This window comes from Mya arenaria, chromosome 1 (assembly GCF_026914265.1).
Source record: "Mya arenaria isolate MELC-2E11 chromosome 1, ASM2691426v1".
NCBI lineage: Eukaryota > Metazoa > Mollusca > Bivalvia > Myida > Myidae > Mya > Mya arenaria.
The window spans coordinates 46568617-46585168 of record NC_069122.1 but is presented as its reverse complement, the minus strand read 5'-3'; the positions used below and the strand labels follow the sequence as shown (position 1 = coordinate 46585168).

The window sequence follows — 16552 nt, the reverse complement described above, 5'->3', positions numbered from 1 at the left end:
TTAATTAAATGTAGTGTTTAAGAGTTGTATTCATTGCTCTCACTTGAAATTGATTGCCAGTGAAGTGTATTATTGCAAACATAATTAAGATTCCAAAGAGTTAAGACATAATGTTTAACTGCTAAATAAAATTACTACGCGATCTACTTGCAGCGGACTTAAACGTGCCTCTTTTTGAGTATGTAAACCGTCCAAATACATCCGAGGTTGTTTTTGGAAAAAATGGCCGAGGAGCTCCGAATGATCTAAGACTTTGTCGTGAATACAGAAAAAGATAACCATAAAAAGACAAGCCAATGAGTTATTTTGGCAGCTATTTTCGAATTCATATATATGCAAATTCAAACTCATTAAATGTTACATTGATTTACATGTCCCTGACCTGAAAAAAACACATAGAATATTATGAATTAATCATAACCCTGACTGACCTTAAACAATTAACACAGTAGGCGAATCTGCTGACATGCACAGCATACATCATGCAGTGACAGTAAGATTGCATGAATATAATACGGACTTCTCGCGGTGTTAATTGCGTTTATTTTAAGAATACATAAGATGTATGGGAAATGTATCAGGTTTATGTCATCGCTGGACGGAGTGATGTTTGGACAGAAATGCGAAGGATGCTTGTCTAGCGCGTGGGATGTTGGATGTTGGATGTTGAGTTTTGAGCATGTAAGCAATGTTGTTAATATTATGATATTTTGATATGTAATTTATATCTTTCAAACAGATGCTATTGTGTATCATGTTTGCAAATCAATTTTATGGAGTTGTTTAAATAAACAACGGAATGCTATTTGCTATACTTGATAAATCTTAATATAAAGTATACGAACGTTACAACTATAGACGTGTGTTGATTGATGGTTTAAGAGGCGATACACATTAACCATTTAATACGGGGAAAACTTTTAGTTTCTTGCATCTTATATTAAATCATTAATCTTTTTGGAATATGTTTTTTTTAATCAATTGTTGAACTGCTGCAGAAATTTAGAAATAACGTAAAAACATTCGCGTGTGCCATCATGGTTAATTCTTGAATTTTAACGATAATGCATATTCGACACTTTTTATTTATTTATTTATAATAATAATTATTATTATTATTCTTGTTCTTGTTCTTCTTCCCTCTCCTTCTTCTTCTTCTTCTTCTTATTATTTTTTTTTATATATTTTTTTTAAAGTCAACTGAATTAAAACATTTTTATAACAATCCAACTAGCAAAGGGAGTAAATGATTAGTTCACATTTATAATTAATCAAGTGAAAAAGTGTCATATGACCTACAGTTACCTAAGACCTAAAAGAAGGCATTTTGCTTCAGATTTAAATAGGATGACATTCTTACAATAACATACCATGAAGTAAATATGAATTATAGGATTTTAAGACTGTTGGAAAATATTCAAGTCACAATTTCTTTATTCTTTTATTATGTAAAATATGACGAAAAAATGTTTTCTTTTAGGTCACTTGTCACTATTTTTTTCTTGTCATATGACACTTATTCGTAATCCCTTCACATGTTTTATTTAAGGTAAAACAGTTAATATTGTTTCAGGTCACATGTCACTACTTTTTTAAACATCATAGGACTTAAAGCTACACTCTCATAGGTATACCGTTTTTACAACTTCTTATTTTTTGCCTGGGAAAGAGCAAAATTTTGCATAACTATCTGCAAACCAATGAAAAGATTGCTGACAATAAAATCTGGTCGCAGATTTTCATATTTCCGTTCAAAAAATAATGTTTTATGGCTTAAACCGTGGTTTAAGAAAAATGCATATAACATCATTTTTTCTCACTGAAATATAAGAATCTGCGATCTAATTTTTGGTCAGCAGTCTTATATTATTGGTTTCAATAATTTTTCGCAAAAAAATGCTCGTTCCAAGACAAAAAAATGAAAAAAATGTCAAAACGTTCAAACTGTGAGAGTGCAGCTTTAAGGACAACCCAAGAGTTCATTCCACAACGTTTTAAAGGTCGGGCTACGTATAAAACTTCTTACTAATGCGTTAAATTGTAATATGAACCTGTTAAACATGGAAACAGTTTATAATGCTTTTTCTTAAAACATAGCTTTTTGTCGAAGGCTTTATACGCTAGTATGGAAAGAAAGATCCACTCCATTCGGAAGAATTCAGAATATTATGTGTGGCTTGGCCTTAAACAGACATTTTCAACATATAGGCGTTCGAGTTCATTAAAATCAACTTGCATGTTAAATATCTTGCATAACCTTAAACTCTTTAAAATAATGCAAATCTTGCATTTTTCAGCTCAAGTTTTTAAGCAAACACTTGGAGAAGAAATTTTAAACAGGAAGATTCGCCATGGCGTCCCACCACCATGAACTGCCGGACGACGAGATTCTTCTGGACCTCTTGCGCCTGATCGTCACGCGGCACCCGAGTGCCACTTCCGTTATCGATGAAGCGTACCAGCACACCCCTCACCTAGCAACCGCCTTCCTGACGTTTAACTTCCGGGAGACGGGCGTCAATGCGGAGCACGAATGTCGTTGTCACTACGACCACGAATATATGACGTACATTACCGACACCGGTATCAACTTCGAGAGTTTCAGTCAGATAACCAAGAACGTCATTCGCGGTAGATGTCGCCACGCGAATTCGAACGATTCACCGGTGACGCCGCAGACGCCGACGTCATACATGATGCCAAAGATGATGTCATCAGATATGAGAAACAGAAATACTCGGAGATACTCGGTGGATTTTGAAATGGGATGCGGCAGCAGCTGCAGCAGCAACAGCAGTAACAGCAGTTGGTCAAACAGCTGCAAGCGTTTGGTCCAACGGAGATCAAGCAGCAACCTTAAGTCTTTGGAGATGAGCGAACACACCAACAACCATAACCGAGGTGTTTCGAGTATCATTTCTCGACGTTCATCCGCTAGTCTCCGATCGCTGTCGTTAGAGATCGAAGAAAGCATCGGAGAAACGCAGACGAGTCTTATTCACGCCGCAGCGGCCGTGGGCAACGGTGCCCTTGTGACGTTTTTGCTTAAGTGGGCGAATGTTAACCTATTACAAATAGGCAAATTTCAGCTTTCTCCGCTCCATCTTGGGATCGCAAAACACAAGATGCCTTACATCCGGAACATCATTCTAAGACCAGAAATACATCTCGTCAACCGTCCCGGTGTATTTAGACACGCGGAAATCACCAAGGACGGCCGCGGACACACAACACTAGCAGTTAACAAAATCTCTTTGGTCGGCCTCTGTGTGAAAACAGACGATTATGATACATTAAGCTCCCTATTGAATTCTGGTGTTCTGAGTGAGTTGGCGCTCCAACGCGGTCTCAAAGAGGCGGTGGACGAAGATTCCCCTGACGCAGTTGACCTTTTGTTCAAACATGGCGCAAGACCGGATCTGGATATAATCAAAAGCGCGGCGACCAAGTCAGTGTCCGTATTCGAAAGCGTTTTCAGGCGATTCCGGAAAGATTTCAAGATATATGCGATTCTCCACCCAGAGCGAATCACCCGAGAGCTCCTGATGCCCGCAATTCTCACGCACAACACGGGCGTCGTCAAACTTCTCGTGCAGAATGACGTTCCGGTCACATGTAAGGGTTTCTACCAGCCACTGACGCTGGCGGTCCTTGAGAACCAACCGGAGGTGGCGCGTCTACTTCTCGAGAACCAGGCAGACCGCTCGATTGAAATGCAGGGATGTAACCTCCTGGACATCTCCGCGTGTTTAGGTTACACGGGGGTCACAGGTAAGCAATTTCATTTTTTAAAAATAGATTGGAACGTCAATTTTTTTTTGGAACGATTGCTGTTAAGTATGAAACATGATTAAACATTCATTATTATATTATTAAAACTAGTTTTAGCACTGCTTTAAGTGCTTATGTTTAAACATGTCTCTTGCTACAGTTAAGTGCATCTTTCATAGTTGTAGTCTATATCGGGCTTTTTTGTGACGTCATCTTTGATTAGGCCTACCTATAAATTATGTGATTCTCCGCCTTACAAATATTGCTTTGATATTTCTATCAATTGTCATTGGCGTTGACACTTTTTCAGACGTTCTACAAAAATGTGGGTTTAAACGAAAGAACAAAAGCCCCAAGATGACCATTCCCTGTAGCCTTCTAATAGGCATCGCAAGCAAGATGGCGTCAGCCCAGGATGTCATCAAGTTAAAACGGCAATTAGAGCTCAAACAGCAATCACATGACGAGGACACCGTTCTTCATGTTGCCGTTAAGACTCATTTAAGTAGCCATCTTATTGGGGAATTGCTCAAAATGGGATCTGACGTCAATGCTAAAAATAAAAAGCATGAAACGCCACTGATGGTTGCCGTCTCTAAGGAAGTTTGTGCGGAATATGACATAATTAGGGAAATTTTGTTCTATAATCCGATACTGGAGCAGTGTGATAAGTACGGCAAAACGACATTGACGCTGGCAATGTCTCGTGATCACGCAGAGAGGGGAAATAACGGAAACAAGAACAGTAGCCCTAGCAGCGAAGACCTGTCCAATTCAGTAGCGACGTTGTTATTGGACTGTGGCTATAACGTCAAATATGACGACGTCAGAAAGCCGCATCATACGGTGTACGCGTTGCGTGCTGTATGGAAAGATCTAGCGGCAACGATCGGATGTGGGCGTGATGGAATGTACGTTCAGCAGAATCCGAAGACGTTACAAACACGTTGCCGCGAGGTTTTACGTCGTTCACAGCCTGGCATTCATCTCCACAGGTATTTGGATACAATGAAGGTACCACAGGATATCAAAGACTTTGTCCTCATGGTTGAGCTTCTTAATATCCATAAATAGCTCACAAAGAGTGATCGTTCATTGAAGATCGATGTTTCAAGTGTTATCTTTACGTTGATATGTTAAGTTGTTCAGTCAAATTCCTAGTGGGAATAAATATAATAGACACTCGCAGTCTCATTACTGTAAAAAGTGCGAACAATGTTTCCTATTGCATGTACTGGTTAATCACTTAATATCCTGGATTTCAGGGTATCAATACAATTTAAAATACTTCATTAAACTAAATGAGTGTTAGTCTGCAGTGTTTTAGTCCATAGTGTTTGACCATTGTGTAAGTTTGGTTCGTCGGTCGGTCGGGCAAACTGGCGGGCGTCAGAGAGGTGGTATCTGTTCGATAATTTGAGTAAGAATTGACGAGACGAGAAATGATTTGTTTGGTGCGTAGGAAGCGTATTCATATGAGGATGAACCTCCTTGAGGCTGCTATTTAGGGTTTGTGGAGTGAAGGTCGATGAACCCCAAACTAGAAAAAAAAGTTCTTTTCAATCGCTTTAGTTTCGTGTGACATCATTATGTAGTGAGAAACTTTGTACTTCAAACGCAGAAAACAACATCATTATTGGTACCCAGGCTATTCAAAACGTATTACTTCATTGAAATACCACTGACTTCAGAAACAACGTACTGTCAAAATAATGAGGTGAAAACGGGACGTTTGATCGGACGCATGGAAAACCACCTCAGGCAATTTAGAAATTACAGTGAAATTAATGAATATTCATGAATTACGAGGTTTCGCTAGTCTATTTTCCCACAGTTTTTTTCGGTAGAGTAATATGAAAAATAATAGAACAGAACAGAGCAAAACAGAACAGAACACTTATTTAACTTAAACATTACAAGCTTGCATGTGTCATCGTTGTTACAGCGCGGGGCCGACGGTGGGCTAATTAAGCTCACGTGGACTTAAAGACTTACCTTAGAATATAATTTGACATTGATAAAAGCAGGATGAAAGTCGCTACTTGAATTAAGATACTTAATGTGTTGATGGGCCAAAAAGTCAATAATACTTATTACACAAACAGAAGAGACGTGGTTTCTTTGCATGGCGGTATCGTTAATATTTAATAAGTGTCTTTGGATGATACGCAATGCTTTATATGGCAAAATTTTGTGTTAGAGGAGTTATTCAATGCAAAGTTGTATGTGTTATAATCGTTATTTAAATGTTAATCGCATGAATTGCTTGTCTTGTTTCTGTATTTTCCATTTTTTGTGTTTGTTTGCATTGTTCATAGGTAATATTAAACCCGGCATAAATGTGCTACACAGTCAATGCATGTGTATTTAAATCAATGTGTACTGTCGCATTATTTCAATTAAGATAAATTATGACATTTATCTTAATACTGTCTTAAACAATCGGTTACGAACGTTGGGCAAGCGGTCATGTATGTTAGGCAAGTGGTTTTTAATCAAACAATCATAACCAGAATACAATAAATCATATTGACCGTAAAACGGTCATTTTTACGTATGTCTGTCATATTTTGTCTCGTTAATTGCTTAAATAAAACCCTTAAATGGAAATGAGTGTACCTTCTTCATATCAAACGCCTTGACGTTATGTTGAGATATGGTGTATGATTAACTGTTTTATGAACAGCCTGTCTGAATATTATTGCAAAACCTGAGTCAAACACAGAAATGCTGACATAAACAGTTAATAGAAAAATGCTTGGTGTACGCAATGCAAAAACAAATGCCAAAAAAGAGAGAAGAAAACCTTAAAATATCAAGCTGAATATCATAAAGTTCTCCTGTTTTTAGGATGTATTAAGGTTTGGACATGCATTCATTATAAGGACACACATTGTAAGGACACTGTTGCAGATTCATTTTCAGGAGCCATCCATTTTAAAGTGGCTGCACGCACTGGAATCTGGTATAAATATTATTTTTAATTCCTTATCTCCACATGAAGCTTTAAATGTCTCAAAACGATGCTTGGCCGACATTAAATCATATATGGATGTTAGCAATCTCATCAAAATCAGATCCCCAATACATGCTTAACGACGTTACGCTAAGTACATAACGTAATATTTACACCTCAACTTCCCATTCCTTAAATGAACTGCCTTTCGGCACATTCGGTTATCATCCGATGAACGCAACATCTTCGGATATGTTCGGATCGCAATTCATCGCATAACAATATACATGGAAGTTGTTGATCTTGTTATTGTTTGAATTGTGTCAGCAGGTCCCGTAAAATATAAATCAACATATTAAAAAAGGGTTAATTTATGGTATGTCAAACGTATTGTATCCATAAGTGTTTCAATTTTACGTTTAAAAGTGATTACAAGCGAGTGATCTTTTCCCGCGTTATTGTGACGTTATTTGATAAAATGTTTCCGGTTGCAGTCGCATCGTTCTATTTACAGAACAGGTAAGAAAGGATTACTGAAAGGTTTTCTTGAATGGAATGAGGTATCTTTTTAACAATTCTTGAATGAAATAATGGTGTAAATATAAGTAATGAATTGCGGGATTGATGTCGTTAACGGGGATATGAACGCAATTGGGCTGGTCAAAGTATGCGTCTTCGGACTCCACACACTCTGACCAGCACTTTTACCAGCCCAATTGCGTTCATACCCCGAAAATGACACCAATTCCGCAATTCATTCCTTAAAGGATATGAAGTGAACATCACGATATGATTTTAATGAGATTGGGATGTTAGATATTTGCGTTGGTCCATAATCGAAGGGACGGATACAGGAATTAACGTTCGATGGGGCGTTACTTAGGAGCACAACCCTTTGACATTCGCCCCTCCCTAAGAACCGAGTTTTAAATGGTTTAAAATGTTTGCAGAGGGTACTCCCCCAAGAAAAATGTAAATGGGTCGTCCGCACGGAGCACCAAGGTGCCCTGGAATTATAACCACAAGCCGTTTACGGTTACTCGATGGCTCAAACTGTTATTTGCAATTATGTAAAATTAAAACAACATCAACGTATTAGCATCCGGGGTCATACTGCGTCTGATTTTGCAAATTGTTGTTTAAAGAGCAATACGGCCTAAATATGTGTTTGCTTCCAGTTTCAATGCCAAAAAGAAATCGGGTAAGTAGGTCGAATTATTTTCTTCTTTTGGAATAATTATTTAGCAGCCATTTTTTCTTGATAGTTTTTTTTAAGAGACAAGCCTAAAGATTAATGCGTTAATACATCAAACACTCAGTATAAGCATCTCTGGTCAGGCTTAATAATTTTATTTCCTTTTTACTCTTAATAGATAAAAGTAAAACAAATGAAGGCCTTGGGTCGGGGGAAACAATAGGGTATGTCGGAAAACCGGAATCAAACGAATCACTTTACGCCCAATGGGAAAACTGGATGTTGCAAATAACACTTGGCAACACTTACTACAACCAGATCATTTTAAACAGTTAAGAAATCACTTTGCCGAGTCTTTAAAGCTGCACTCTCACAGATTTAACGTTTTGACAACTTTTTTTTATACTTTGTATTGGAATGAGGCAATTTTTGCGTAAATATCAGCACACCAATGTGATAAGACTGCTGACAAAAGATCAGATCACAGAGTTTCACATTTCCGTTCGAAAATTAATGTTTTATGGCTAAAATCGTTACTAACGGTTTAAGAAAAATGCATAAAACATCCTATTTGAACTATTTGGTGCGGTTTTGCAGTGGATTGATGTCAAAACCCGACGTCAAGGTGACACCGCAACTACGATAAGAGAATCCGTCGGTTCGATATTCTTTCAGATATCATGTTGCCTCTCAAAAATGTTATATTTACCTCAACGTTTTTCTATTTCGCTTTGACCAAAGTGGACTTGATGCGCTGTGCCAGAAGCTATGATGCATGAACGCAGCTCAAGCGTAAAGATACTAGAATAATTATAACTACATATTTCATAAAATATTATTAAACGCATCTTATTTACAGTTATAGAATTTGTTTTCATATATTACTTTATTTCATCATTTTCTAGATATTTAAAATGGAAGTTTTAAACAAACGAACGTAAAATCAAGTGAATTAAAATCATAATGTTCACCGACGGTAAAGATATCTATATATATTTGCCAATCCGTGGTCAAGTAGTATCACACTCGACTTACAATCCAGGGGTCGCAGGTTTGATTCCACGCCGCACCACTTAAAACCCGTGTGAAAGTGCTATACAAAGAACCAGGGTAGCTCTAACGGTTCTGTCTGTGCAATATGCTCAAAACAAGCTAAGATGACTAACAATCTGAACGGAGCACACCCCGAAAGGGCCTTGCCCGAGTGCGAGTATAGATAAGCTTACACTTCTAACCATATCTTTTCCGGGGTGGATCCGTAATCAAATAGATACACACTTGACTGTCGATCCAGGGGTCGAAAGTACGATTTCCTGCCGTACCGCTAAAAATAGTTTTGGTCTTCTGGGAGGGACGTTAAATGTTGGTCTCGTGTAATAGTGCTATACAGTACTGTTAAGACCAAACTTTACACTCTTGTTCACTAGGAGTGCACTAGTAGTGAACAATTTGTGCACTAAGGATAAACAAATGTAGTCTGTAGTTTATTAGATAAGCCAGTAATTGATTTTCCTGGTCCACTCAGATTGGCCTTACTATATTGATTTAATTTTACTGATAAGATCATTTCCTCTAGCAGATCATTATTTAACTTGTGATAAAACATTTTAGTATACTGCATTTATTGATGACTTTATGATGATCATCATTTAATGGGCCAGTAACTAAAGACAAGGGGTTTCTACCCATCATTTACTGGTCATATTTGTCTTTTTTTTAAATTCTAATGTTGGTGAAATAAGAATAAACATTTCTTAAATAAATTTCTTTGTAAGCCAATATTTGAAAATAGGGGTGCTACTATTGTAACATCCTAATAATTGTTTTTGGTAATTCAGACATTTAATTAAAGTCAATTAGTGATTACAAAATAATAATTCTGAATCCGAAATATATAAGTGAACAGCACTATTATATATTCAAACAGTGAATGCAAAACCAATGTTTATGATAAAAAAGGTAATTTTAATTTAAAAGACGAAAAAATGCTTGCAGTGTGGAAAAAATACCTCGACTTAATTAGATTTAACAATAGAAGCTCAGGCTATTTCTTCAGAAACAGATTTTTCATATATGCATTACATTATAACTTCATCAAAAAGTTTATAAATACTAATCTAGATGAAATTCAAATTGTCTGTAACTTTCCTGTATAGATGTTACGTAACTATATTCACGATTAATTTTATTACTTTTCATAATAAACATCTTAAAAGCCTAGTTTGAGCATTTGATACTGAATGTATCTATTTATCTTTATCTATAAAAAGAGCACAAACGGGAATTATCCTACCAAATGGGCCACTAACCAGGCATTAAATTTTAATTTCAGAAAATTATAAAATGCTTATTCATACTTTTGTAATGAGATTACCCATTGTAACAATGTTAGCCCCAATAGGTCGAGGCAATAAACAATACACAGGAAGTATCAGGAACCCTGCTGTGATAACTTATAAATGGCAAAAAAGGGAATTATACTGTGCATCCAACCATTAACCAGGCATTACAATAAATATGAGTTCTAATAAACTTGCTATTTGATGTTAAAATACATGATATGCATGGTTAATATTAAATATCTCTACTCTTAACAATTTGATTAACAAATGATGAAAGTGTCCTAAAGAAATAGTATTTTTATTTTATAATGCAGTTGCAAAATATAATAAATATAAACTACTTTCCATCTTTTATAAAAGACATATTTGTTAACATCTCTTCTCTAAAACCAAATTTGTAAAAAATATATGGAGTTGCCTAGTTTTAAGAAGATTGTCATGTTAATTCTCTGCTGTGTATCCCTTGTTTATTGCACTAGTGTCAATGCAGGGGCCAATTTCCTGTGTATTTGTTTATTGGCTCGGGGCCATTTCGAGGTGACACCATTTAGAGTAGAAAACAGCATTGTCTCATTAATACACAACCAATTCTTGCATAAACAATATATGCATGGCCAATGTATTAATTTGACTGATGAGAAGTAAATAATAAACAAATAAAGTAACATTACATTTATGTTGTATGAAATAAATCATATAAATATAAATATATATTATTAATAATATCTAACATTACTTTTATTCTTATTCTAAAGCCTTGTTATAATGCTTTTAATATGATTAAAAAAAGTTATCAAAATGAAACAGTAAGTCAAACACTGACAGATCTGAGATTTAAAAGACAGCAGGAGGCAATAAAGATAAAGATCAACACACAGAATTGTGTACTACGGGGGGGGGGGGGGGGGGGGGGCTTAAAGAAGGCTTAGGTTAGCCTTCAATGGATAGTATTTCATTTAATAATGAAGCAGCAGAACCAATTATACAAAACCTCTAAAATATATGTTTATTTATTATGTGTTTCAAATTAGAAATGCAATTAATAAATCTGGGTACAATTTAGAAAATATACTATAATAATTAATGGTGTTCTTATTTAATAATGATTGCTGTTAGGCTGTCACCTTAAATCATAATACATTTGTTAAACAAAAATAAACATAAAATTGAAAGTTTTAGAATAGATAAAAGAAAATCTTGGTTTATATGACCTTTGAATGAATCAACAATGGCACAACAATTTCACAGTTTGAGCTTGGAACAATAAGGTATGAACCTTGATGATTAAATATTTTAAATAACGAACAACTTGTAATTATCACCTTGTGAAACTTATTGTTATAGTTAAAATAAACGCATATGAATTCATTTCATCGTTAAGTTCAATAAGTGTTTGAAGATGAAACGCTTTAACCCAGAACCAAAGTTATATCATTATACCTATCAATTTATATCAAAATAATGCAATGCATATTAATAAATAAATAATAAAAAAAAACACATTTAAATATCTTTGTTTGACAATTTCTTTTTTTTTTATAAAACAACATCAGTTTTTTTATTTTAATAAATCTATATTAGTTACATGAAAGGTCCAAATGGATAATAAGTATTCTCTTTAAATTTATTAACATTAAAACATCTGTTTAAACTACACCCATCATTCTAAGTTTCACTGTAAAGATAGCTTTTATTATAGACTGAAGAAGCCTTATCTGGTTAGCCCCTTGTCTGCATTTAGTCTTTCCCTGGTCTTCCCCTTGTCTTACCCTAGTGCACTATGAAGTGCACTGATGGTGAACTGATAGTGAACAAGAAGTTCACTTACTGTCAAGTTTGGTCTGAACAGTACTGTACACCGGTGCACTTAAAAGAACCAAGGTAGCTCAATCGAACCAAGGCTACATTCAATGTGCTCTATGCTCCAAAAAAACTAATATGACTAACACTCTTATCGGAGCACTCGTCGAATGGGCCTCAAAACCACCACATACATCACAATTGATGTTTTTTAGTTTTTCGATTTCTTAACACTGCTTGCCCTAGCGAGAGTAAAAAAAGTTAAAACTCTAGGAGTTGCTTAATACTAGGGTAGATAGTTCGTAGATCTCATAAAAATGAAAAGCCATATAAAAGAAGTCATCAAAAACGAATTCCAAGTTCCCAGCCTACCATTGTAAAACAGAAGGGGAACGATATCCAAGTTCCTTGCTTTCCATTGTAAAGTAAAGATAGATGTCCATTATTTGCATTTATTTTATTTCTTTTTAATGCTTAATCCAATATTATTTGCATTACAGTATCTTTAGCGCAAACAAGATTTTATGCATGTTATGTATTCTAAGTTTTGACCTAGAAACTTACACTAGAGAACTTAATTGAAATTTCATAAAGATATGAGCATTCCTCACGAGGGCCAATGCTGGCTCTAGTATGTAACACAATATTGTTCTTGAACTAACATGTACTTTACGGATCCAGTTATGGGCTTATAGCTTAATTGAGGCAGACATTTAAACCGAGTTTAATCAGTATTTTACCTATCTATTTTACACAAAGACCATAAACACGATCTTTTTGCGATCGCCTTGTAATGAAAAACGTATGTTATTGAGATAGAAATTATGTTTAAGACTCATTGAAATATTATAGCCAGAATTGAGACCGTACTGTGTAAACCAACACATTGTGGACGACAAAGGATTGATGTACAATGATGTTCATGTTAAGGTAAGCTAAAAGGAACCCAAATGATACAATCATTCTTTTATTCGTATATTCATGACAAAGTGTTAAGCGATACATAAATCACAATGCAATGAATCTTAATATTCGACCATACAAAACATGCTTTTCATTGTAATATTGGTATCTAATTAAGACAAAATCACCACTATTTTACTTAACATTGAAATTTCACATACATGTTCCACAATTCATTTCTATTAAATGGAAACCACAGAGCCATGTTCCAAGGTTTTTATTTACATTTATTTGGTAGGGAGTGTGTTTAATGTAAACATAATCCTGTTCACAAAAACAACAACAAGAAACAAAGAAAACAAAACAAGCTATTTCAAGGTAAATGCACATTTTCTAGGAAATTATGAAAAAAGAAACCACACTACAGCAAACAAAAGTGTAGGGTCAGGAGGAAAAGTGGAAACAAACAATATTTCGCGGGGTGAGTGTCTAGTGGTATAGGTGTCCGCTTCTCATCCAAGCGGTTGTGGGTTTGATCCCCATCAGGGCTACTTTCTCATGGCCTCTCAAAAAACGACACAGTACTGGTTTCTGCCCAGGAAACAGACTCGAGAGTGATTCTATAAGCTTTGCTTTCGTCACAATCGAGCTTAAATAAATTTGTATATACTAAACAATATTTTTTTACGCCTTGAGAATAAAAATGAAATATACTCATTTTTTTCAGTCTGTCATATTCAACTTTTATCGTTACTTTAAATTGAAACATTGGGCCGATTGTTCAGAACTTTGTTAAAATCAACTACATCATAAACGTCATCATTGATTACTTTAAAATCGTTACTGCACCGGAAGTTTATAGATACACTTCTGCTGTATTTCTAACAAGATTTGAGACAAATGTTATAACTGTACTTGTACTTAGCTTATATTTAAATGTGTGAGCACATACTCAAATATTCCATGTTTAAAATTAACAACATTGTTGTTAATCACGTTGGTTCTGAACACCGGCCCAATGTGTACAGATGTACAGTGACACTAATAATCATTTACAGGTAAAACAAAACTATAAATCAATTAGATCGTTTTTTTTACGAGTTTACAACTATGGATCTAAATGACTCATTTACAAATGGTCGTATACTCTTCACACAAATTATTTCAGAAACAAAAAGTATACATTTGCCTAAGTTTCTTTACAGTAGGGTCAATACCACCAACATTAAATGTAATACAATCTTAAACAAGAGGGTCATGATGGCCCTTTATCACTCACATGAGAAAGTGTTTATGGTCATGATTTAATTGCTCTACGGGAAAAATATTACCTCAACAACTTAGGCAGAGGACCAGTAGACAACGTTACACACCAAATATCTAAGATTCAGGCCTTACAGTGTTTAGCTTTGGTTGCCATGACTAACAGGTGAACTTGCGACGCGGTTAGTTTTGACCCAAGGGGCATTATTTGAACAAGTTTGGTAGAGGATCACAAGACTATGTTACACACCAAATATATTTTTATTTAATGTTTTCATATATGTTTTTATATATATCTAAATGTAACACAGGTGACCCCCGGAGCAGGGTCAATTTTGACCACAAGGGCACGTTTTGATCAATCTTGGTAGAGTACCAGTTAATAATGCTTTTCAATAAATATCTAAACTCAGTGCCTTTCAGTTTCAGACAAGATTTTGAATGTTTTTCCCTATATATCTCTATGAAGAACATGTGACCCTAGGGTGCGGCCAATTTTGACCCAAGGTGCATAATTAGAACAATCTTCGCAGAGGACTGCCATATGATATTGCATGTACATACCAAAAACCAATGGTCTGGGCTCAGTTGTTTCGGACAAGAAGATTTTCAAAGATTTCTTTATATATCACTATGTAAAACAGGGTACACTCACAGCAAGATCAATTATAGCCATAGGAGGCTCATGGTTTATGTTCTTTGAATAATTTCGATCATGCACCACCCAAGGAACATGCATAATAATTTGATCAAAGTGAAGTTTCATCTTAATTGTCCAGACAGTTTTCGAGGATATGTCGTTTGAAGCAATAGTTGACGGACGGACGACATGGCGATGGGAAAAGTTCACCGTTAGCACTACGTTCTCATGCGGGCCTTGTAATTTTGTAGAAGATCTTTATAGTTTTTAGCTCTACTGGCCAAAGGCCAGAAGAGCTTATGCGTTGGTAATGTGTACGTAGTATGTGCGTCAGTGCGTCTGTAAACAATTGCTTGTAAACACGATACAGTCTTCATTTTTAATTGTATCTCGATAACACTTGTACAGTATTAAGATATTCATCAGAGATTGGTTCCTTTCGAAAACCAGCCAGATCCGCCCATGCATGCCTAGATTATGGGCCTTGAAAGTTTTAAAGAAATGATTTTTTTAGATTACCTATTTTTAGCCAAGTCTGCATGCCCGAATTTGTCTATTTTTAACCAAGTTTACATGTAAAGTCAAGTCTAGGATGGAAGGGAGACAACTTGCTTTTATGGTTCTGCAGTTTATATTGTGAATTACTCTGCCTTGTTCTTGTTGAAAGGCCAAAGGCCATTTTTTTAACTCTATTGGCCAAAGTGTCTGTAGTTCGCGCATTCATCTAAACAAAATTAGTTGTGAATGTTTGTTCAAATTATGCCCCCGGGTTCATTACTGGCCACGCCCCAGGGTTCACAGGTTTGGTATACTTAAATTGGGAAATGTTTGAAAATCTTTTTGAGTGTTTGTGCATCCATCTAAGCACAACTGCTTGCGAATGTTTGTTCAAATTATGCCCCTGGGGTCATTACTTGCCTGCCCCCGGGGTTCACAGGTTTGGTATACTTAAATTGGGAATGTTTGAAAATCTTTTTGTCTGAACCAGCTTTGCAGACACTTGCTATTTTGAATAAGACATAATTTAGTGGTCTGCTACCATGGTTGTTCAAATTATGTCCCTGGGGTCAAAACTGGCACTGCCTCTGGGGTCACAAGTTTCCTAGAGACTTATTTAAGAAATGTTTTCAAAATCTTTTTGTTTTAAACCACAAGGCTCATACTTGATATCTGTTGTGGAGCATCATATGATGACTGTCCAGCAAAACAGTTGAAAATTATGCCCCTGGGGCCAAAGCTGGCCCCACCCCTTTTGACCTTCTTTTTTATTTTTAAAGCTACAACAATGATATTTGGACCATATGTACAGTTTTGCCAACGAGCATCAATGTTGTCCTAGGATGACCTTCGATCTTTTTTTTAATTTTAAAGCTACAGAAATGAAATTTTGACCATGAGTACAGTTTTGAAAGCATTTTTTTTTTGTCAGATGACTTACTTGGCACATATTAAAATAGTTCATGCAACTTATCTGCTTACAACACTTTCTGTCCTCAGATGTTGAACGTGCAACGTTTTCAGGTAACCCAAACACAAAACATGAACTAAACGTTTGTTGCCTTTTACCCATACATACTTGCTCTGGATTGAAAATGACCACAAGAGCCATGCCGGTAGAGCATAGGCCCTTATGGGCCTCTAGTTACTTTTGATTGCCATGACAACCAGAATGAAAGTATCAC

At 35.8% G+C, this 16552-nt stretch overlaps 1 protein-coding gene across 1 annotated transcript; it reads left to right on the top strand.

Moving 5' to 3' along the window:
- Positions 1-544: 544 nt before the first annotated feature.
- On the top strand, positions 545-6362 carry LOC128234577 (poly [ADP-ribose] polymerase tankyrase-1-like). The gene is made up of 3 exons (XM_052948880.1): positions 545-681; positions 2298-3771; positions 4082-6362. The coding sequence occupies exons 2-3, from the start codon at positions 2352-2354 to the stop codon at positions 4843-4845; spliced, it is 2184 nt and encodes a 727-aa protein (XP_052804840.1). The 5' UTR covers positions 545-681; positions 2298-2351; the 3' UTR covers positions 4846-6362.
- Positions 6363-16552: the final 10190 nt, after the last annotated feature.

Coding starts and splice junctions, on each gene's coding strand:
- LOC128234577 (XM_052948880.1), top strand. CDS start 2,352: ATGGCGTCCCACCACCATGAACTGCCGGACGACGAGATTCTTCTGGAC. Junction 3,772..4,081: donor AGGTTACACGGGGGTCACAG/GTAAGCAATTTC, acceptor ACACTTTTTCAG/ACGTTCTACAAAAATGTGGG.